The sequence below is a fragment of the Kogia breviceps genome, chromosome 13 (genome assembly GCF_026419965.1).
Source record: "Kogia breviceps isolate mKogBre1 chromosome 13, mKogBre1 haplotype 1, whole genome shotgun sequence".
NCBI classification, from domain to species: domain Eukaryota; kingdom Metazoa; phylum Chordata; class Mammalia; order Artiodactyla; family Physeteridae; genus Kogia; species Kogia breviceps.
In genome coordinates this window covers 84,773,647-84,798,280 of record NC_081322.1, presented here as the reverse complement: position 1 = coordinate 84,798,280, position 24,634 = coordinate 84,773,647, and the positions used below count along the sequence as shown (strand labels likewise).

Genomic DNA, 24,634 nt, shown 5'->3' with positions numbered 1-24,634 from the left:
CACACTCTTCTTCTCCCCTTCTACTACAGAGGCTGAAAAGCTAAATCTCTGCATTCCCAGCCTGCGTTACAGTGAAGAGGCCACACAAAGGTCTGGTCGGTAGGATGTAGGGGACATCTGTTGGGTGGGGCTTCCAGGAGAGCTTTCGCTGTTCTGGACTTAGCTGGCAAGGAGACTTTCCCCCTCTGCCTTTCTCTGTAGAAAGGGAGGGTGGTGTCTGGAGGTGCCGCAGCCATGCTGAGGCAGGACACAATGAGTTGTCAAGCAAGGGTGAAAGCATTCCAAAAACAATATGCCTACAAGCTCTGCTGTTTTCTATGGCATTTCATCAATGTACCACATTAAGTAATCATCGGTGCATACACCCTAATGACTCTAACATGGATTTACTACATACCAACACTCTACCAAACCTTACAGAAGACAAAAGCACTTCAGGCACAGCCCCTGGCTTGTGCAGCTTTCAACTTAATTGGGGAAACCTGAGGACAGAGAGGTGGTACATCGCTAAGTGTTAAATATAGTGTGGTTATAATTAGAACCCTGTAATAGTTCAGAGAAGGTGTAGATAGATGCACACGGAAGGTGAAAACTGTCAGACAACACGTGAACGTAAATCTTCAGTGGGCAGATAAGGAGGAGAGAAGACGTTGTGAGCAGGAAGGAGTAACGGGGGCAGGAGCACGGAGGGTGGAAGAGCACAGGGAAGCCCGGCGCACGTGAGAAGACACACAAGTCAGACGTCTCTCCCTCAGTCAGGACTGACCATCAGCATTTTGTGCAGGTCCTCCTCGAAGGCGTCGATGTTGCAATCGGTCTCCTCCAGATGGTCCAGGACCTCGTGCAGCATGAACTGGTAGTACTGCTTCATCAGAAGGCCGCCCTTCAGCACCTCCTTACACTCTCTCACCAGCTGCAAGGCAACAGGCACAAGTTCTACCATTTCACACATTCTGACCACATTATTTGTCGGTTTTCACACATTTTCCACGTAAAGCCTCAAAAAGCTCAGGAAAAGAGAACCTTGCCTCTGAAAACCCTAAAATATTTTCCAGATTCTTTGTCAGTTCACTTCACATAAATATCTCAGCAATCTCAACTGAATAATTAAAACAAATCAGTGAAAACAAAACTATTTAACAGTATAGCATGAATACACAAAGAAAAATATACAGGCAGAAAACTGATTTGCTAAAATACATTGTCTACAAACAAATTTTTATGGAAAATAAATTCTACAGAAAAAGATCTATTTTTCTACTAGTTTACATTACAAGACAAGGGATACAAGAGAAAAATTTCCTCATGAGACTGGTCATTTTTAACCAAAAACATAATAAAGATTCAAATATACTTACATACCACAGAGCCTGGTGGCCTTTGTAATAATTTAGCCAAGTTTACCTACCGTGATTTGTGGGTTTTACCATCAAACAACTCAATCACAAAAACAAACAAACCTAAGATTAATCTGATAAAATTAAATGGGGGGGGGGGAATGAAAGAAAAGAAAAGGATGAGGGAAACCGCCATGTGTAGGCCCAGGAGGTACTGTGAGAAGGGAGGGAAGGTGCAATGAGAGGACCTTTACTGTCCTCCTATCAATAACTCACTGGTCACACGCCCTCAAGTTCTAACCAGCAGGGGCTGTGAGACAAGATCACAGCAGCACTAGTTTTAAGATACATTATCAAGACACAAAAGGAGCCACGGTGCTGCTACAGGGAAAGTAAACTGGTACAAACTTTCTAGAATCTAAAAATGTATGACTCACTAGTTAATTTGTACGTTTTATACTCAAGCAATAATCACAGATGCAGACTAAAACTTACCTACAAATATATGTTTCACAATATTATTCAAAAGCCAATGGGGATTAAATAAGTTATGATGCACTTAGATGGAAGAACACGAATGCAGCCATTTAAAATCTTATTTCTGACAAAAATTTAAGGATGAAAACTCATATTCTTTTCTTTTTTATTTTAAATTATATGTGCAGAAAGTATGTACATACAGAAAAATAAATGGATAGAAATACACTAACATGTTACAGCGGTTATATCTCTGAACGGCAGAATAACAGGGTATCTTTCATTTTTGTCTGTCATTTTCCGTACTTTTCAAGTTTTCTAAAATAAACATGGACTGCTTTTGCAACAAGATCCCCTTCAAAATGTTTTTAAAATAATTATCCACAGTAAGAGAGCAACGGCTAGAGTTAAATCCATTAAAAAGTGTTAACAGAAATTTCTGTTAAAGATGTCACTTAGGTGCTTACAACTCAATCTGAATGCATTAAAGCCCAAATTTCGGGCTTCCCTGGTGGCGCAGTGGTTGGGAATCCGCCTGCCGATGCAGGGGTCACGGGTTCGTGCCCTGGTCCGGGAAGATCCCACATGCAGCGGAGCAACTAAGCCCGTGAGCCATGGCCGCTAGGCCTGCGCGTCCGGAGCCTGTGCTCCGCAACGGGAGAGGCCACAGCAGTGAGAGGCCCGCATACCAAAAAGCCCAAATTTCTATTTTATTTTTACTCTAGTAATGCTATCCTAATCTAAGTATTGGTTTTTTACTTTTCAAAATGTTTTAACATAAGTTACTGTTTAATCCTCACAACAGCCCCATTAGTAAAAGGTAAACTCCCCCTTGTTTCAGCAGCTGCTATTCCTGAAGTATGTATTTGTTTTGTGGGGAGGCGAGGTAAGTATTTTACCAAAACTTCCTAAATAACCGCTACAACGTGGAGGACAAGTGAAAAGTGTGGCCCACGTGGGCAGTTAGGACGCACAGTCACAGAACCAAGACGGTGAGAAGGAAGCAGCGCGAAGGCGGACGCAGAGCTCGGGCTGCGCCGGGTGGGAACTGAAGCCACGACGGGGAGGCACAGGGCTCCACCTCCGGTGCCATTAGCCTCCCGGCTCCACACCGAACTAAACAAACAACGGGGCTTCCCTGGTGGCGCAGTGGTTGAGAATCCGCCTGCCGATGCAGGAGACACGGGTTCGTGCCCCGGTCCGGGAAGATCCCACATGCCGCGGAGCGGCTGGGCCCGTGAGCCTGCGCGTCCGGAGCCTGTGCTCCGCAACGGGAGAGACCACAACAGTGAGAGGCCCGCGTATCGCAAAAAAAAAAAAAAAAAAAAAAAAAACAAACAACGTCCGGTCCTACCTCGTACCTCGCGCACCGCCTGCCCTTCAACTTGCCCTCATCCCCTCTGCGCATCCCGTCATGAAGAGCCAAGGAGCTCCCGGCCCTTCAAACTCCATGCGGGCGGACAAGCACGGTCCACAAAAACCACGGTAACTGGTTTTCACCAAAATTTGAAATGGTTATTTTATATAGTGAATGTCAATAGGGCACTATCATAAGGCATAAATATAAATGCTCTTCAGCACACACTCTGGTAGATACAGCTGCTTCCAGCCATGCCTCTGGTACCCCTGGAGTAGCAAACTCACTAGAAAATCCCTCCCCAAATTAATAATAATTAAGAAAGCAGAAGTTGTCATTGTTGCTTAAACGATACAAGTGCCTAAGCAAGCAAAATGTCCAAACACACCCCACCCCTGCCTACTGCAGGCATTTACCTGCTTACATAACAACAACAACAACAAATTTAAGAATTTAAATGATCTCTTATGAATGAATGTTAAGTTTCCAGTCTTCAAAGACGGATGGTACTAGGATACAGAGGGTCCTATCAGCACCACACTTTTATAACCTTTTAGAATGAGGAAGTGGAAGATAGAGAGGTGGAATCATCATCTCATCTTTGAAGAATGCACGGAGAAAAGACCATTTTAAATTACCCTAAACAGAGCAGCTTAAAAACACTAACATACACACTCATTTCCACTATTTGCAACAATCGGGGGGAAAATCCTAAAAACAGAAATGCTGAGCCGGTAGAAGAATATAATAAATGCTCAATATTTTTAAACAGTCTTTGAAACAAACCTGCTTAATACTCAAGAGAGACGGTTCTCCAGCAGGTCTCTGTTCCAACCTTAACTTGAGGCATTCATGTATGACGTTCAGAAGGACACGACAGAGGACCAAGAAGGCAGGTTCGAATGAGGGTAAATCCATGGACCTCAGCTCATCCCAAGAGACAGTGCTGCCCTTCTGCTCCGAGGAAGGCGGTGTCCTGGACAACTGCACATAATCAGAACCCCACATGGGATCCGGGAATTCAGAAAACTGTAACACAAATTCAACAAAGCTGAAAAGAGCATCCAGGAGAACTTCCTACAGTTGTAGTTATAAACTATTATTCTCTACAGTTTGCTGACAAACCTCTAAAAATCATAATTTTATAGGATAAATCATCTTTAGAATAAGCCACCATTTTCAACTGAGACCTAAAGAGCTCTAAAAGTGTTAGAAAACCATAACAAGAACTAAAATGAAATTGTAATATTTTTATCAAAAATGTATAGTAGGAAAAGAACCAAGTTCACCTTTAAGAACCAAGTTCACCTTTTTCATCATACATTTTGTTTATCATACTTAAAATAATTGGAGCGTTTAGTTTTAAGGCTATACACAGTATTATCCACAACTATCTCTCGACTGACAAAACCAGAGAATTATTAAATTTGAGAAAAGATTACAAAACCAGGTAGCCATTTGTGTAAACATGAAAACGAGTGGGTTTAACCAAGTCTTTTGTCCATTTGTTCTCCTGAGCTATACCAAAGGAGGCTGAAAGAGAAAAATGCATAAAACGAACCTGGCTGGTCCCACTCAAGTATACGTTATTGAATGTTTTCTAGGCACCCTACTGTTGCTCACCCATTCATACAGTCACCCCCAGCAAACTCCGGATGCTTTGCCCCGTAAAACAGCAGATCTGGAGACTTCTCAGTGGTCTTAAACCTCTGGCAACAGCATCCTGACCAATCATTCAAAGGTCTTGCCTTCTCCTCCTACTGAGAAAACTGAAGCCATCACATTTTGAAAATCTCCACTTTTCTTCAATTTAAAACATCACCAATTTAGTTATTGTGCCTCCAAATGGCACTCGTATCTGTGCTCCCTGTCATTTAGTGAACACTTAACTGGTCTCCCCCACTCACATTCTTTTATGTTCAACACATACTTTTGCATTTAAATTAATACATACTTTAGTTTCCCATAACAGGCAAGAATTTCTAAAATAGCTGTATAATTTTAAAAATGATTACTTGTGATAAATGTGGTCAGGGTTAAGACATGTCTGTTTAAAAGCTTTAGGCAGTATAAATGTTTGTTTCTTCTGGTGTGGAGAGTGACATCAGATAAAATATTTATTTAGAGCTCTACAAAATTCAGCAAGCTTTCTAGGATAAAATTCTGAAGAATTCTTTCGGCATTCTCTGTAGTTCCAGCCTGTTGACCCATCTGCTTCAGGCTCCTTCTCAACAACTGCAAGACAAACTGCCTGGAGAACCAGCAGCCAGGCAGGCCTACACAGCTGCTGAGGAGACACATTCCTGCTGGTGTTGCCTGGGGCGTCAATCCCCATCCAGACAAACAGGAACAGACATTAAAAAACTCCTGAGCATGGAAGAGGGGACAGCAGTTTTAACTAGGGACACCAACGTGAAGAATCAGACAAGCTGACAGTGACAATGTAGGACGCAGGAGAGAACGACAAAAATAATGCAAGATCTCATTAAAGTCCTCTGGAAAAAAAAAAAAAAAGACCAAGATTTCTGAAATAAATTCCATAAAGGGAGTGAAAATAGACTGAATGCTGTCAAAGTCTGAATGAATAATTTGGAAATTAATTGCAGAAATGAGCACTGTAACCCAGAGAAAAGAAGAAGGAATAAAAAATTTGAGTGAAAAATAAGAGAAATGGAGGGCAGATCTAGGAGCTGTAACATAAGAATAATAGGAGTTCCAGAAAGAACAAAAGGAGGAGGCGGAGGAGAGCTTTTTGCGCAGTCAAGATATCACTAATATATAAAGAAGAAGGGAAAGAAACCTCTTTGAATAGGGAAGAACCCAAAGTACAATTCATTTACCTTCTCTAAAATACTACCTGAGGAAGAACAGGAGAGTCTGGTCAAATGAAAATTGGATCAGAATAAAGATCTCAAGATAGAAAAAGAAAAATGCCCAAGGAAATGAGAAGCCATGAATCTCGAAGAACGTATCCAGGCAGATATAACTCCAGGATGATAGCGTGGTTAAGGACTGTAATTCAAGTTTCAGCAAACTGAGAAAAGTAAAACAGCACACTGTGAGGAAAAAACCCGGATCTTAAACTCCCAATCACTGTAATAAAACACAGGGAGAGAGGAAAGGGGTAAGAAGGTCCAAGAATGGCCTATTTGTTATTCTTTCATTCCAGTGAGAAATATAGTATTAAATGTAGTATAAAATCCCTGAATAATCCAATCAAACTGAAAAGACTCAATAATGTAGGGACATTAATAAAAACTCAATGTAATTACAATCATAATCGCAATGGCATTTTGTGGGGGTTAATAAATTCATTAAATAAAGTTCAGGTGTAAGAAAGTAATGTACAAAAACAGCCCAGAAACTTCTGAAAAGAAAGAATGTATGGGAAGAACTGCCCTACACAATGCCACACCTTACTAATAAACCTACTGTATTTAAAACAGAAAAGTTCTGGCACAGTAATAAACAGAGCAACAGAACATAGAAACACATCCAATTACCTACAATAATTCAGAATATAAAAAAGGCAGTTCGAGAAGTTGAAAAATACCTGATAATCCAATGAGTATTTTAGGGAATTAAATAAAGAATAGCTACATCCTTCCCTTATCCTACACACTTATGCCTCACATTATTTTTTTAAATTAATTAATTAATTTATTTTTGGCCGTGTTGGGTCTTCGTTGCCGCGTGTGGGCTTCCTCTAGTTGCGGCGAGCGCGGAGCTACTCTTCGTTGTGGTGTGCAGGCTTCTCATTGCGGTGGCTTCTCGTTGCAGAGCACGGGCTCTAGGTGTGCGGGCTTCAGTAGTTGTGGCACGTGGGCTCAGCAGTTGTAGCTTGCGGGCTCTAGAGCGCAGGCTCAGTAGTTGTGGCACACGGGCTTAGTTACTCCGCGGCATGTGGGATCTTCCCGGACCAGGACTCGAACCCGTGTCTCCTGCATTGGCAGGCGGACTCTTAACCACTGTGCCACCAGGGAATCCCAACCTCACATTATTACAATTAATCATTTTTTAAATTATATGGCTATTTTAGAAATTTTTGCCTGTTATGAGCAACTAAAGTACAGTCATCCCTCAACGTCCGTGGGGGATTAGTTTCAGGACCCCCTACTGACACCAAAACCCCTTATATAAAATGGCACAGTATAGTCGGCCGTCAGTATCCGAGGGGTCGCATCCATGGATTTCAATTTGATCTGTGGTTGACTGAATCCACAAATGAGGAGCCAGTGGATATAGAGGGCCGACTCTAAGTATTAATGTAAATACAAAAATATATGTTGAACCTATATATTTTGAAAAAGAGATTCCAAATGTTTTAGAACCTAAACACAGAGCTATACCTTAGGTTAAACCATATAAAATTACCATTTTAGCCAATCAAAAATGATCAAGTAGTGGCAATTTGACAGGTCAACATGATAAAAAGATTTCTGAAAAGACAGTGATGACAGTAGGATTTCAATTTCCCTTAGTTCCCCCACAAGGACAGAATAACTAAGACAACAAAATCAAAACTCCATGAGACACATTTACAAGAAAACTAGGTGAAAGGTAACTTCATGAACCCCAAAATAGAAAGGGGGAGGGAAACAGATAGTCCCTGGACCCATGTGATACCTCATACCCATACCCCACACCCAACCAGTACCCCAGATCCCTATCAGCATTTGTGCTGGGGAAACAGAGGGGATTAACGGAGTATCTGATGGGGCTAAAGGGACAAATTCCAAAATTACCACTGAATACTCAATAGAAAGCTCACTGCTTCTATTTGAGGGCTTCCTGACATTGGGAATGATTTTGGCACCAATTCCTGAGTGAAGTCAATGGGTGGGCAATAAGGTCGGAAGGGGCTAAAGTGGTTTCCACCCCCAAAACTCCTGAAACTCTCAGCCACAATTTCCTTCCAGGACAAAGCTCCACACCCAGAAGGAACTGCTGGGGTGAAATCCAACTGACCAGTAAAGGACAACAGAGGTAAAGGAAAGAGAAGGGCCAGAAAAAGGGGGAGAGGAACACAGCCAGGAGACCTCAGAAAATAAGAGATGTATTACTTATCAATTCAGAAGAGAGAGCTTAAAGCATAAACCTAAACGCTTTCCTAACTCTCTCTTTTCTTCATGTTCATAAAAACAAATATCATGTTTAAAAATGAACAACAGAAAAGGATTGTGTTAGAATCCAATACATGGCCATTTTAAGGAACTAACCATGAGAGAGAATGAGAGAGAGAACTGAGAGAGAATAAGGAACAGATTAACGCTACAGACAATGAACGCATGCCGGAAAGACATGCCCACTAAGCAGATGAGACAGTGACCTGATACTCAAAATATGCTACAAGAAATGTTTAAGATCTTAGAAAATATAAAAGAACGACACAAATTTGAATTAGAAACACTCACAAACCAAGTGAAAGAACTCAGAAAATAATTCTTCAAAAATTGTAAATCATTTCAAAACTAAAAAACTAGATGGAACACAAGAGCAAACAAACAAAAGAGATAATGCCTTCACAGAAACATGAGGAAGAAAATTTTATTTAAAAAAAAAGAAAAGATTTGAAATGAAGTGAAAGAGAAGATAGGCAAAGTAGATCCAGAACACATACAGTAGTGGTTCCCAGAGAAGAAAACCAATGAAACAGAAAAAATTAAAACATAAAGAAATTCACTTGAATCAAAAAAAAAAAAAAAGATAAAAACAAACCAAAACCCTGAAACTATATATTGAAAGGACATCATATATTCAAAAATATCAATGTGGAAAAACCAGCACCAAGTAAAACTAGTGGAATTTAAAGAAAGACAATCTTTTCGGTATCCAGGTTATAAGTAAATTAATTAAATAAATAAACCAAGGTTCTTTTAAGTGGAAACAAAAAAAATCATATTGTCATCAGACTTTGCAATCTCAATTCCTCATGGCAAAAGACAATGAATAACATATACTAAATTTATTCGGGGAAAAAAATATAAGCCAAATATTTCATGGCCAGCCAAACAGACTTTCAGGTATACATGTTGCAACTGTTAGGAAAAGCCAAGAACTCGTGAAACATAGTTTCCATGAGCCCTGACTGAGGAATCTGCTAGGCAACTAGTGTCACCCAACCACAATGACTCAAGGGACTCTGATATGAGATCTAAAAAGGAGCCTTAAAACAAAAGACTAAAACTATGTATCTAAATCTAAATCTCTATCTATCCATCCACCCACCCATCCACCATCCACCCACCCATCCACCATCCACCCACCCACACACTACGTAGAACTAAGGCTAGGTTAGGTGATAACTGTAAGGGAGAAAGTACTGTCAATAATATACATTTTAAAGCGAGTTCCCAAGTGATGCCGATGCTACAGGGGGTCCCGTTTTTAAGAACTTCCGAGTTACATTGTTTCCCACACTGGCCTGTTCTTTTTTAAAAAAAATAAATTTATTTATTTTATTTTTTTTAAAAAAAAAATAATAATGGTTACATGACCTCACAAGGTAGATATACCACAATTATCAAAATCTGGGGAGGAGGGGGAGGGCATATGAAATGTCTTAGCATTTCATTGGAAATAAAAGAAAATTACTTCAAATGAGACCCTGGGTTAAAAAAAAGAAAAGGATAATTATAATATACCTCACAGCTGGGAACCAACAAATAACAACCAAAAAATGGGGGTGGGTGGGAGAGACACTAAGTGCATTACATAAAGACAATGAAACAATGAGAACCTTAAGGGGTAAAAATAAGCCTGTCATATATTAAACATAAATAAGGAAAGAAAATTGCATACCCAAGCTTTATATTAAAAACATGTTAGAATAAAACAATTTTTTTAAAGCTTAACTATCCCCATAAGAGAAACCAGGCTTCTTTAAAAATATATTATTCCACAGATTTTTCTCTTAAAACCAAGTATTCTACATAATTTTTGCAAAAATTAAATTTAAAAAGCAACACCTAAAAATAAAAAATTAAATTTAAAAAATCTGAGTGGATAAATGAAATATATGGTATTTCTATACAATGTAATATTATTCAGCCATAAAAAAGAATGAAGCACTAATACATATGATAATAAAGATGAACCTTGACTACATTATGCTAAACGAAAGAAGCCAGTCACAAAAGACCACACGTATGATTCCATTTATACGAAATGTCCAGAACAGCCAAATACAAAGAAACAGAAAGTAGATAAGCAGTTGCTTAGGGCTGAAGGTGATAGAGGGATTGCGGAGGTGACAGCTAAAGGGTACAGGGCTTATTTTAGGGGTTATGAAAATGTTCTAAAATTAGACACCAGTAACGGCTGCACAACTCTGAATATAGTGTAAAAACTTCTGAACCGAACACTTTAAAAATCATGAATTTCATGGTATGTGAATTGTCTCATAAAGCTGTTATTTCAAATATACAACAACAAAAAAGAAGAGGATCTGTGTGTCTAATTAGTGGCATAACCATGAGAAGAATCATTCGAGTGTCTTTAAAACACTGTGATTTTATGTTATATCCCTAAAGGGTTGCACCACTTTCAAGGATGGGGAAAAAAATCTTCAACTGCTTTTCAGTAACCACATTGTTGATGGTGTTATTCTGATATTACTGTGAGTGTACTTTGGAATGTGTATGACACTCGAATGCTATCACTCCTGGTAATTTTCAGTGTAAAAGAAAAGTCAGAAGAGATTAAGTAAAAATCTGAAATCCTGAATTGGAATTGTTACTATCAGTATGCACTTATTGTATATATTGTGTGCGTGTTCTTCTCACTACTGAAGAGAACTAAAACAAGGACCACTGCAGTTCCAATGAGCAGTGCTGGGGCCCAGATTGTGGTCCTGAAATATTATTTCCCAATAAAAGGAATGAGGGTTCCTTGAAGATACGCCCGATTCCCAACCTGGAGTAAATGTACCATATAAGCCTAAAACAGCTTGTTATATCAGCTATCAAAGACGACTCACACTAGGGTCGTGAAATAAGGACTTAAGCCAACTTGAATATGTTCCCATTGCCCAAAGATGAGACAATGTGAATATCACTTACCATAATTACTTCAATGGATTTTACAATAATGAAGTCAGTGAACTGAAACATATAAAATATGTTTCAATTCATGTGTTCAAATATTAATAAAAAAACATTAGTTGGTCACCAATAAATCAACTCATTACTTTGAAAACTGATAAATAAAAGGGAAAGAATCAAGCATATTTATCCTGCCATTTCTGTTCAGTTATTTCACTGGGCTACCAAATAATGGAGGAGGACAGTTTCTCTTTAAAGCAATATCTAATTAATAAAGCTACTAGTAAAGAAGAAGAAATGAGAGAATTACAATATCATCACTTTTCAATCTTTAATGAATTAAGAGATCTAGGCAATGATCATCAACCACTACTGTCTCAAATAGACAGTCAGACATTACATGTATCCTAATGAAGTAGTGTTAACCAATTAACAAATCAATCAAGATCCTGACTCTGATTAGGCCACTAGATCATAGTTAATTCACAGAGAACACAGAGAAAAAAGAAACATTGTAAAAGATCAATTGGAGGTACAATCATCAAAATTCAGACTGGAGGAGACTCTACAGAAGAAAGGACCCAATTTCTTCAATAAATATCAATATATGGCAAAAAAAGGGAGGGGGACCTACAGATTTAAAAAGACTTAAAAAATATAATGAACAATTAGCATGTGTAGACATTACTTGCAAACGGATTCAAGCTGTAAAATAATTTTTAAAAATACCATGACAGTTATGTACAACAGAAGTATGAACATGAGCTTGAAATCTGATGATATCAAGAAGTTTTTGCTATTTCTTTAGGTGTGATAATGGTATTGTGGTACATTTATACAACATGCCCTCATCTTTCAGAGAAATATACTGAAATAGTTAAGGATAAAATATGATGATATCTGAGATTTTCTTCAAAGTGATAGAGGAAGGTGTCAAATGGTAGTAGGTACTGGCCATGAGTGAATAAACATGATGCTGGAATACAGATTTGAGGAGGTTCATAGTATTATTGTTTGTTTGGCATATGTTTAATATTTTCCGTAACAAAATTGTTTTAACTATGTAAAAAGAATAAGCAAAATATATAGGAGAAATTTTTTATAATCTTGGAGTACACATACAATAAGGTGACCATAAAACGGTATGACTACGTAAAAAGTTTTTAAATTCTTTCCATTAAGTTAAGTTCTTTCATTAAGTTAAAAGACAGTTTGGAAGAAAATACTTACAGCCATAATAGAAAAATGAATAATATACATAAAACATAAATAGTTCCAACAGATCAATAACTTAAAATAACAGAAAATGAACAAAACAAATGAAAGAAAATTCAAAGAAACGTCAGCAGGCAATAAACATGACAACAAACTCAATGTCACTAAAAATGAGGGAAGTTAAAGATAAAAATGAAATTATAGATTTCCCTGATTATGGCTGCAAAAATGAGGGAAAATGGGATTTCTCCTACACTGTGGGGGAAAGCACACATTAGTACTACAACCTTTTTGGGGAGCAATCTGGCACTATCTAGGAAAGATTTAAATGTGCATACCCTATAACCTAACAATTCCATTTTAACTAACCATTCTTACAAGAAGAACAGACTATGTTCATGAAGGGGTATGTACAAGAATATTTGTGGTTTTATTTTTTATAACCATATAAGTGTCCATTCAGAGCGAAATGGCTATATAATCGTGGGGGACATGCAAATCAAAACCACAATGACATAGCACCTCACACCTGTTAAAATGCTTATGATCAAAAAGACAAGAAATAACAAGTGTTGAAGAGGATACAGAGAAAAAGGAACCCTTGTGCACTGTTGGTAGGAAAGTAAACTGGTGCAGCCACTACGGAAAACAGCACGGCACTTCCTTAAAAAATTAAAAATAGAATTACCACATGATCTAGCAATCCCACTCCTGGTTATTTATCTGAAGGAAATGGTTATTTATCTGAAGGAAATGAAAACACTAACTCGAAAGGTTATGTGCACCCCCATGTGCACCGCAGCACTATTTACAACAGCCAAAACATGGAAGCAACCTAAGTGTCCAGTGAGGAATGAATGGATAAAGAAGATGTGGTATGTAAACACACAGACACACACACACACACACGAATATTATTCAGCCATAAAAAAGAAGGAAATCTGGCCATTTGTGACAACATGGATGGACCTGAAGGGCGTCATGCTACGTGAAATAAGTCAGAAAGAGAAAGAGAAATACTGTATGATCTCACTTATACATGAAATAAAAAATAAACAAAAAATGAACTCATAGATACAGAAAACAGATTGATGGTTGCCAGAGGCAGAGGGCAGAATTTTGAAAAAGAGTGAAATGGTGAAATAAGTGATGTTAACACTCACGTAGTGGAATAGCATGCAGTTCTCAAACGGAACTGAGGTAGAGCCACACACACCAACAGAGACAGATCCAAAGCAGAGCGTATATGGGGGGAGGGGGTTACCCACCAGTCAGGGAATAAATATAGCGTTACCACATGGGGGTTTTTTGGGGAAAAAAAAATACCTGCATTATATACCAAAGATATATATTTATATAAGCACAAAAAGGTTTAGAAGATATAAACCAAATGATTACTCTGAGCAGAGGTACAGGATAAACAGCAACTTTGTTTCCTTATATACTTCAAGAAATGAGTAAAACAAAAGAAAGCAAACCGTTTTATAAAATGAAGGATGAGATCAAAACAGTCTTTATGTTACCCTTCAAAAGTTAGTTTCTACACTTCTATACTGGGGGTCCTGTCACCTACAGGGCCTGGTGGGGCTGTAAATGAGTGCACGAGGGCGGGTGACGGGAAGAGAGTGAGCCCCACGGGCACTGTGCCGAGCTGGAGCGCGCACACCAGGCGCCACCACGTGGGGATGGGGCCCGCTGTGAACAGACCTCCCAGTACCTCAAGGAAAACAAAAATCAGGATTTTCAGGCGAAATCTTCTATTTATTTATTTATTTATTTATTTTTTAATTTATTTTTTTTGCGGTACGCAGGCCTCTCACTGCCGTGGCCTCTCCCGCTGCGGAGCACAGGCTCCGGACGTGCAGGCGCAGCGGCCACGGCTCACGGGCCCAGCCGCTCCGCGGCACGTGGGATCTTCCCGGACCGGGGCACGAACCCGTGTCCCCTGCATCGGCAGGCGGACTCTCAACCACTGCGCCACCAGGGAAGCCCAAATCTTCTATTTTTTTAAATGCTAGCTTCTAAGTCAAAAAAATATTTAAAGCACTGTGTGGGACAAAAATATAACCTGGGGAGGCAGTTTACTGTAATGATGAAGAGCAGGCTATACAGCGAGTTCTGGTTTCACATCCTGGCCCTGCCGCTTACTGGATGTGCGACCTTGACCAAGTTAGCGGACCAGCCCCACTCCATATACGAGAATTCAAGTCCAGCTACTGGTCTTGTTGTTGCTGTCGTCATGGGATCCGGTTCCCCACTGCAAGCTGCAGGTTCTGCTCTACCTTTCATCTTTTTCGTCTTACGTCAAGTTTGATTCAGCGGGCTCACTGCAGTCAAAAACCATACAGTACAACTTCCTATTTGGCCTTGCAAGCTGCAGGTTCTGCTCTACCTTTCATCTTTTTCGTCTTACGTCAAGTTTGATTCAGCGGGCTCACTGCAGTCAAAAACCATACAGTACAACTTCCTATTTGGCCTTGCGTAAGTATGCTTAAGAAAACAAAAAACCTATAGGCAAATGAGGAAGCATGTGCTTGTTATCTTGCCACTTATTCAATTAAAAAGTTCATGTATGTTAGCGGGAACGTAAACTGGTACAGCTACCATGGAGAACAGTATGGAGGTTTCTCAAAAAACTAAAAATAGAACCACCATATGACCCAGCAATATATATTGTATATAAATACAATACATCTGAAACAAAACCAAAAACACTAATTCGAAAGATACATGCACCCCAATGTTCACAGCAGCACTATTTACAATTGCTGAGATATGGAAGCAACCTAAGCGTCCATCAACAGGTTAATGGATAAAAAAGATGTGGTATATATATATATATACAACAGAATACTATCCAGCCACCAAAAAAGTGAAATTTTGCCATTTGCAGCAACATGGATGGACTTGGAAGGTATTATGCTAAGTGAAATAAGTCAGACAGAGAAAGACAAATACTGCATGATATCACTTATATAAGAATCTAAAAAATACAACAAACTAGTGAATATAACAAAAAAGCAGACTCACAGATACAGAGAACAAACTATGCAGTGGCTAGCGGTGGAGAGAATGGAGGGGGGAAGGAGAACACGGGAGCAGGGGATTAAGAGATACAAACTACTACGTATAAAATAAATAAGCTACAAGGACATACTGTACAACACGGGGAATAGAGCCAATATTTTATAATAACTATAAATGGAGCATAACCTTTAAAAATTGTGAATCACTATACTGTACATGTGTAACAAATAATATTATATATCAGCTATACTTCAATAAAAAATTATTCCCTCTACATACTGTAAATAATAAATAAAAACGAGTTAGGGCAGCTTTTAAAAAAAAGTTTATGTAACTGTACTAATGAAATCAGACAGGTGATGACTGAAGCAATAACTATGCCAACTGTATTAATGAACACTGACCTTGAAGAGGGGGTAGGGGAGGACTGTAGCCTACTTAAGGTGTTTCCAATGGGCTGACTCTCAACTGCACCGGTGCTGGTCTGGATTCATATAAAGCACGCTGGAGGTTAAAAATGTCAGTACTTATGTCCTACCTTGAGAGATTCTGACCTGCCCTATATCCAAGAAGGGCAAAGGTATGTGTATTTTTAAAGGCTCCCTGAGTAATTCTGATGTGCAGCCAGGTTTGGAAACCATTCGCATTAAGTCTGGTATCCCCAAATACTGGGTTTGAACCCCTCCAACAATCTACAGCTTCTGTAATTTGGGGCAAGTTATCTCCTCTCCTTATCTGTAAAATATCGAAATAACAACAATGCCACTTCATTTGGTTGTTGTATCTAGCACAAGGTAAGACAATAAATGATAGCTGTTATAGCTATATATCTATATATAGATATCTGTATAGAGATATATCTCCTGGTTTCTACATGCTTTACCAATTCTGAACATAAAAGACAACCTCTTCAAGGTTTCTTGTGCTTATGGGAAAAAAGAGCATAATTATTGTTAGATGCAAAGACAATATTTCATTGGCCGTGAAACTTATAATAATTACATGATCATTCTTAATTCAAAAAAGTACTTAATAAAGTAAGCAAAAATCTTCCTAGAATTTGGAGTAATATGCATGGTAATATGTAGCCAAAGTCAGACAGTTAATTTTTTTTGTATATTACATTAAAATATAATTTTTCATTTTATCTTTCTCTTCCTCTAAAGATATATAAACTTCATGAGGTAAAGCAAAAAGGGAGGAGCATAAAATAACCATATCACAATCTATGGCTCAGATATTTGATGGATATTTAACATTTTAAATGCACAAAACCCAAAGAACTAACAACACAAAAAGTGACCTTTATAGTATATAAATTTTAAAATATCAACTAGGACACCAGGAGACCCCAGGACAGAATGTCCAGAATGTAGAATGAGATAAATGAACCTAACTATATTACAAATGCATGTTATAACCTCACCGAAAAGGGTGAAGGAAAAGGTGCTGGCCTAACTTAACTGTGGAAACCTGTGTTCTGTCTACATACTCTAAGGCTAAAGACAAAAAGAACTGTACTTAACAATTCAACACTGTACTCTAGTTGGTAAATCTAGTCCTCACAGGGGTACTGGTTAGCAATTCTGAAACTACTTTACATGTCAATTAGGGTTGCACAAATATATAAATACACTGTGGGAACAGGAGCCAGGTTTCTCACTGCAAGAGAAATAAGTTACAATCAAAGCTAGGATGAAACCGGTGGTGCTGGATTAGTGCCAGAGACCTCAGTATGAACTCAAGTTTATTTTTAACAGATAGGTAGAAAGACAGATATAGAAGTAACTACAGGTCTGTGTGTATACATGGGTTACAAGACATACCTGTATTTTCTAACTCTATCACTGAGAAGGCCTAGAAGCAATTGACAGCCCAATGGTAATGAACACATTCCGTGCCCACATCTCCATTCCCCAAAACGATTCTCCAATAAAAGGAACCAGAACTCCTTAGAGAAATGGCTGATTTCAGGATTGGAACAGGGAAAATACAAGATGATGCCAAAAAGTAAGAAATTGCTCAAAAAGCAAAACCACACACACACACACACACACACAGGATGGGAGCGTATCACAAGGATACAGAAGTCACCTGAAAGAGCTCCAATGGCTAAAGCAGGAACAATGTGAGCAAAAACAAAAAATAACAATAGCATTGGACTATAACCCAAAATAAAAAATAAACATTTATGAGTCCACAGTGAGATAGATAAATGACTGAATTAAAAAATGGGAAAGAAGAGGCAAATCTTCTTTACAGAAGAATTCCAAGTAATATATGCAGATACTCCCCACTCCTGGAGGTGGAGATTAATTCCTGTCTCCTTGAATGTGACTCACTTCTGAAGAACAGAGCGTGGACAGGGAAAACTAGTCACTTGTGGAAGAACCTGGCAGACACCACGTTTACCAAGTGATCAAGGTTAACATCAGCAGTGATAATATAAAGCCATGAGGGCGCTTTAACTCTGTGATTCTCATAACCAAGGCCAGTATTCCAGTCTGATCGTGAGAAAACATCAGACAAATCCAAATTCAGGAACATTCTACAAGCCATCCAGGTCATGAAAAATAAGGAAAAACAGAAACTATCACAGATCAGAGGAGACTAGGAAGACACGTCGATCCTGGAACAGAAAAGGGACATTAGTAGAAAAACGGAAACCCAAATAACATCTATAGTTTAGTTAACAGTATTTTGTACCAATGTTAGTATATTAATTTTGACAAATGTATCAGAGTCGAGTAAGATGTCAATATTAGAGGAAGCTGGATGAAGAGCATATGAAAACGCTGTACTATCTTTGCAAGTTCCCTAAAAAATCTAAAATCATTCATGATTACAAGTGTACTAAAAAAAAAAGAATGCAATTGCATGGAGGTAGTTTTGACACGAAGGATAAATCTTTTACATATGTTTACGTGGTTTCTTGTTTTAATCTTTAACCTAAAATTGAACTGTAAATAACATAACTAAACCCACAGCTACAGTAACTGTTGAGAAGGACACCTAGAAACTACTGGACTGAGATGATTCTTACTAATTTTTAAGGAAGGTTGGGAAAGGTACTCTACAAGTAGCATCTGATGGAGAAGGAGTAGAAATCGGAGGCTAGAAAATCTCTATCATAGAGGGACACCAGCATATACTATTATGAAATGGCTATCAGACACATTCATTCCTAAGACCTGAGATCAGTGATGCTCAGATTAGAGGAATCTATATTATAGCCAAGTGGGACAAATAAGTAGGAACAAGATCCTGGGATGCCCTAAATATCAAGGAAATAAGAAAACCAGGAAATAAATGAGTAAGCATGAGAAAGAACCAGGATCTTCTCTGGGTCCAAAAACAAAGAGGGGAAAAAAGAAAAAAAAACAAACAAAAAAAACGCTTTCTCTCATTTTTGACTCTTACGTTATGTTGTCCTTGCTGCCACGAATAAAATTTTGGCTGGCCTTGTTAGTTCAGTTGCTTAGATTTTCCTAAGTTTTATTTGATGGCCTGAGACTAATTTACAGCAGCTTCTCTAGATAATTATTTTTGAGATCAAAACAACTGTCTTAAAAAGTGAACTTCAGAAACCAACCCATTTGTTATTCAGAGACTGTGTATGTAATTAGAAACATGTCCTGGGACTTCCCTGGTGGTGCACTAGATAAGAATCTCAAGAAAAATCTCAAATAATCCAACCTTACACCTAAAGGAACTAGAGAAAGAGGAACAAACAAAACCCAAAGTTAGTAGAAGGAAAGAAATCATAAAGATCAGAGCAGAAATAAATGAAATAGAAACAAAGAAAACAATAGCAAAGATCAATAAAACTAAAAGCTGGTTCTTTGAGAAGATAAACAAAATTGATAAATCTTTAGCCAGACTCATCAAGAAAAAAGAGGGGGAGGACTCAAATCAATAAAATTAGAAATGAAAAAGGAGAAGTTACAATGGACACGACAGAAATACAAAGCACCCTAAGAGACTACTACAAGCAACTCTATGCCAAAAAAATGGACAACCTGGAAGAAATGGACAAATTCTTAGAAAGGTATAAGCTTCCAAGACTGAAGCAGGAAGAAATAGAAAATATGGACAGAACAATCAAAAGTAATGAAATTGAAACTGTGATTAAAAATCTTCCAACAGGGGCTTCCCTTGTGGCACAGTGGTTGAAAGTCCGCCTGCCGATGCAGGGGACACGGGTTCGCGCCCTGGTCCGGGAGGATCCCACGTGCCGCGGAGCAGCTGGGCCTGTGAGCCATGGCCACTGAGCCTGCGCGTCCGGAGCCTGTGTACCACAATGGGAGAGGCCACAACGGTGAGAGGCCCGCGTACCGCAAAAAAAAAAAAAAAAAAAAAAAAAATTCCAACAAACAAAAGCCCAGGACCAGATGGCTTCACGGGTGAATTCTATCAAACATTTAGAGAAGAGCTAACACCCATCCTTCTCAAACTCTTCCAAAAAACTGCAGAGGAAGGAACACGCCCAAACTCATTCTACGAGGCCACCATCACCCTGATACCCAAACCAGACAAAGATACTACAAAAAAAGAAAATTACAGACGAATATCACTCATGAATATAGATGCAAAAATCCTCAACAAAATACTAGCAAACAGAATCCAACAACACATTAAAAGGATCATACGCCACAATCAAGTGGGCTTCATCGCAGGGATGCAAGGATTCTTCAATATATGTGAATCATCAATATGATACACCATATTAACAAGTTGAAGAATAAAAACCATATGATCATCTCAACAGATGCAGAAAAAGCTTCTGACAAAATTCAACACCCAGTTATGATAAAAACTCCCCAGAAAGTGGGCATAGAGGGAAGATACCTCAACAAAACAAAGGCCATATATGACAAACCCACAGCAAACATCATTCTCTCAATGGTGAAAAACTGAAAGCTTTTCCTCTAAGATCAGGAACAATTATGCCCACTCTTGCCACTATTATTCAACATAGTTTTGGAAGTCCTAGCCATGGCTATCAGAGAAGAGAAAGAAATAAAAGGAATACAAATTGGAAAAGAAGTAAAACTGTCACTCTTTGCAGATGACATGATACTATACCTAGAGAATCCTAAAGGTGCCGCCGGAAAACTACTAGAGCTAATCAATGAATCTGGTAAAGTTTCAGGATACAAAATTAACACACAGAAATCTCTTGTATTCCTACACACTGACAACAAAAGATCAGAAAGAGAAATTAAGGAAACAATCCCATTCACCACTGCAACAAAAAGAATAAAATACCTAGGATTAAACCTACCTAAGGAGGTAAAAGACCTGTACTCAGAAAACTAAAAGACACTGATGAAAGAAATCAAAGATGACACAAACAAACAGAGAGATATACCATGTTCTTGGACTGGAAGAATCAATATTGTGAAAATGACTGTACTACCCAAAGCAATCTACAGATTCAGTGCAATCCCTATCATTACCAATGGCATTTTTTACAGAACTAGAACAAAAATTCTTAAAATTTATATGGAGACACAAAAGATCCTGAATAGCCAAAGCAATCTTGAGAGAAAAAAGCAGAGCTGGAGGAATCATGCTCCCTGACTTCACACTATATTACAAAGCTACAGTAATCAACACAGTATGGTACTGGCACAAAAACAGATATACAGATCAATGGAACAGGGTAGAAAGCCCCGAGATAAACCCACCTATGGTCAACTAATCTATAACAAAGGAGGCAAGGATATACAATGGAGAAAAGACAGTCTCTTCAATAAGTGGTGCTGGGAAAACTGGACAGCTACATGTAAAAGAATGAAGTTAGAATACTCCCTAACACCATATACAAAAATAAACTCAAAATGGATTAAAGACCTAAATGTAAAACCAGACACTATAGAACTCTTAGAGGAAAACACAGGAAGAACACTCTTTGACATAAATCACAGCAAGATCTTTTGTGACCCACCTCCTAGAGTAATGGAAATAAAAACAAAAATAAACAAATGGGACCTAATGAAACTTAAAAGCTTCTGCACAGCAAAGGAAACTATAAACAAGATGAAAAGACAACCCTCAGAATGGGAGAAAATATTTGCAAACAAGTTAATGGACAAAGGATTAATCTCCAAAATCTATAAACAGCTCATGCAGCTCAATATTAAAGAGACAAAAAACCCACTTGAAAAATGGGCAGAAGACCTAAATAGACATTTCTCCAAAGAAGACATACAGATGGCCCACAGGCACATGAAAAGCTGCTCGACATCACTAATTATTAGAGAAATGCAAATCAAAACTACAGTGAGGTATCACCTCACACCAGTTAGAATGGGTATCATCAGAAAATCTACAAACAACAAATGCTGGAGAGGGTGTGGAGAAAAGGGAACCCTCTTGCACTGCTGGTGGGAATGTACATTGATACAGCCACTATGGAGAACAGCATGGAGGTTCCTTAAAAAATTAAAAATAGAATCACCCTATGACCCAGCAATCCCACTACTGGGCATATACTCAGAGAAAACCATAATTCAAAAAGACACACGCACCCCAATGTTCACTGCAGCACTATATACAATAGCCAGGTCATGGAAGCAACCTAAATGCCCAGCGACAGACGAATGAATAAAGAAAATATGGTACATATATACAATGGAATATTACTCAGCCATAAAAAGGAACGAAACTGGGTCATTTGCAGAGACGTGGATGGACCTAGAGACAGTCATACAGAGTGAAATAAGCCAGAAAGAGAAAAACAAACATCGTATATTAACGCATATATGTGGAATCTAGAAGAATGGTACAGATGAACTGGTTTGCAAGGCAGAAATAGAGACACAGATGTAGAGAACAAACATATGGCACTAGTGGGGAAAGCAGTGGGTGGGGGGGTATGAACTGGGAGATTGGGATTGACATTATACACTAGTATGTATAAAATAAGATACCTAATAAACCTGCTGTATAAAAAAAAATAAATGAGAAAAGAATCCACCTGCCAATGCAGGGGACACAGGTTCAATCCCTGGTCCAGGAAGATCCCACATGCTGCGGAGCAACTAAGCCCGCACGACACAACTACTGAGCCCATGTGCTGTAACTACTGAAGACAGTGTGCTCTGGTGCCTGCATGCCAGAACTACTGAGCCTGCACTCTCCAACTACTGAAGCCTGCGCACCTAGAGCCCGTGCTCTGCAACAAGAGGAGCCACCGCAATGAGAAGCCCGTGCACCGCAACGAAGAGTAGCTCCCGCTCGCTGCAACTAGAGAAAGCCTGCGTGCAGCAACGAAGACCCAATGCAGCCAAAAAAAAAAAAAAAAAAAGAAACATGTCCTGAGAAAATGTATTTACAGAAGCTAGGGAGCTATAACGTTATCTAATTTTTAACAAACTATTAAGGCTGTTTATGATATTCATATTATTAAAACAATTTACAAACAGATTTTGTTTAGTATCACTAGTTGCATTGTTTAATTTAAAGATATTGAGATATAATAATAATTTTTAGAGGAAAACTGTTTTATAAAGCATGTTTACAAGCCAAGGAGAATTAAATATTAGATATGTTATTTATAAACACAAGTTGTAAGTAACTTAATCATAAGAAATAAAAATATAGTCATAGATAAGAACAATCAAATACCATGAGTATAATTCTTCTTTTCTACAAAATCCTTCAACTATATTCATGAGTATTATCACATAAGCCATAAAAACTGCAAAACAGAAGATATGTATCGGGCACAATGTACAGTACCAGCTGGTCAAGATGTTTCTAACAATTAAGAATGAAAATTGTCCTCCAACCTAAAAGGTTATCCACTGCTTAAAATGTATGCCCTTAAAAATGTACGATTATTTGGCAGAGATTAAAAAGTAAAATACATTTAAAAAATAAAAATATAGACTTGTCTAGCCCCTACTGACTTACAGTTAGCTTCAGGGGGAAAAAAAAGTGTAACAACACTTCTTAAAAACAATAGTTTATATTTGACTTCTACAGCATTTTACTATTTATACAAGTATCTTTTCAAGCCTCACAACAACCCTGTGAGGTAGGTAGGGAAGTATTATTATACCCATTTTACAGATGTGAAGGCTTACGGTCAGAAAGATTAAGTCACTGACATTAAGATATGTGGTGAGAAAGAGCAGCATCAAGGAATGGAATCCAGTTATTGGACTTCAAAACTGTGGCTCTTTCCCAGACATACTTAGTAAAAAAGACTGAAACAAAACAAACCCAGAAGGGGAGTGTACATATATTCATTTACATTTGTATACATACACTTTGCCTTATAGAAATTATGTCCCTGAAATAGGAATAGAAATAAAGTCTTACTTTCCCATTGAGTTAATTATAATTTTGGAGGCTTATCTTTTATTAGTTTGGATTAATCTCCAATACAGAAGAATTTTAGCTCTTGGTTGCTCTTTCATTATTTTACAAACACAACATTTTATAAACCAAAATTTAAAACAAGAGGGGCTACTATACTACATTTTTTTTGAAAAGTAAACAATCTCAAATAATTCTAATAAACATGTTTAATTCACACACTTTGAATGTGAATGTATTTCTTTTTTCCTATAACAAGGATAACTTTCTCATTCAGTGAAGTCTCATCTGGTCAAACCAAAGGCATATACAACTTTGATAGGAATTCAAAGCTACGGGCCACCACATCCTCCTTCTTCAGCAAGGGTTCTAACAGAAAATGCAATGCACTCATTCTCAATCTCTTTCTTGTTCCAACACATCTAATGGATGCAAAGCTCAGCAGCAGTGATTCACTGCCACAGAGGGTCCTCAAGGGAGAGGAAGACAGTCTGGGAGAGGGAGCGTAACACAGTTTTAAGAAGCCCTGACACGTCTCCCTGAGCCCTCACCATGAGCCCCTCTCTCCTGGGAGAACCAGTGAATCAAAGATGAGGTAATAATGCCAGGACTTTTTCACTGCTATTACTTCAAAAACAGTCCTTCATAATAACAATTAATCAACCCCCTCCTGTCCATAGGTGTCCTTGTTAGAACCTAACCACTCTCCAGCCAAAAACCTAAACTAAAGTAAGCTATGTACCATCTGAAGCATAGGCCAAATCTTTACTACATATCTAATTCTGCTCTACTGACTTTGAAACCTGCACTATAATAAATTCTTATTATAAAATAGTTATTCATGGACTAAG

At 38.3% G+C, this 24,634-nt stretch overlaps 1 protein-coding gene across 17 annotated transcripts in view; it reads right to left on the bottom strand.

Annotated features, from left to right (window-relative positions):
* Positions 1-24,634, bottom strand: part of MAP3K4 (mitogen-activated protein kinase kinase kinase 4) — a 162,508-nt gene that overhangs the window by 41,277 nt on the left and 96,597 nt on the right. For all 17 annotated transcript variants that reach the window (XR_010836119.1, XR_010836117.1, XR_010836120.1 and 14 more), the window contains 2 exons: positions 3,958-4,200; positions 767-913 (listed from right to left, as the gene is read on the bottom strand). Coding sequence is in view for 12 of the 17 variants with exons in the window: in XM_067011121.1 (XP_066867222.1) it covers positions 767-913; positions 3,958-4,200 (390 nt within the window). In the remaining 5 variants the exon portion in view is untranslated. The remainder of the gene's footprint in view (positions 1-766; positions 914-3,957; positions 4,201-24,634) is intronic.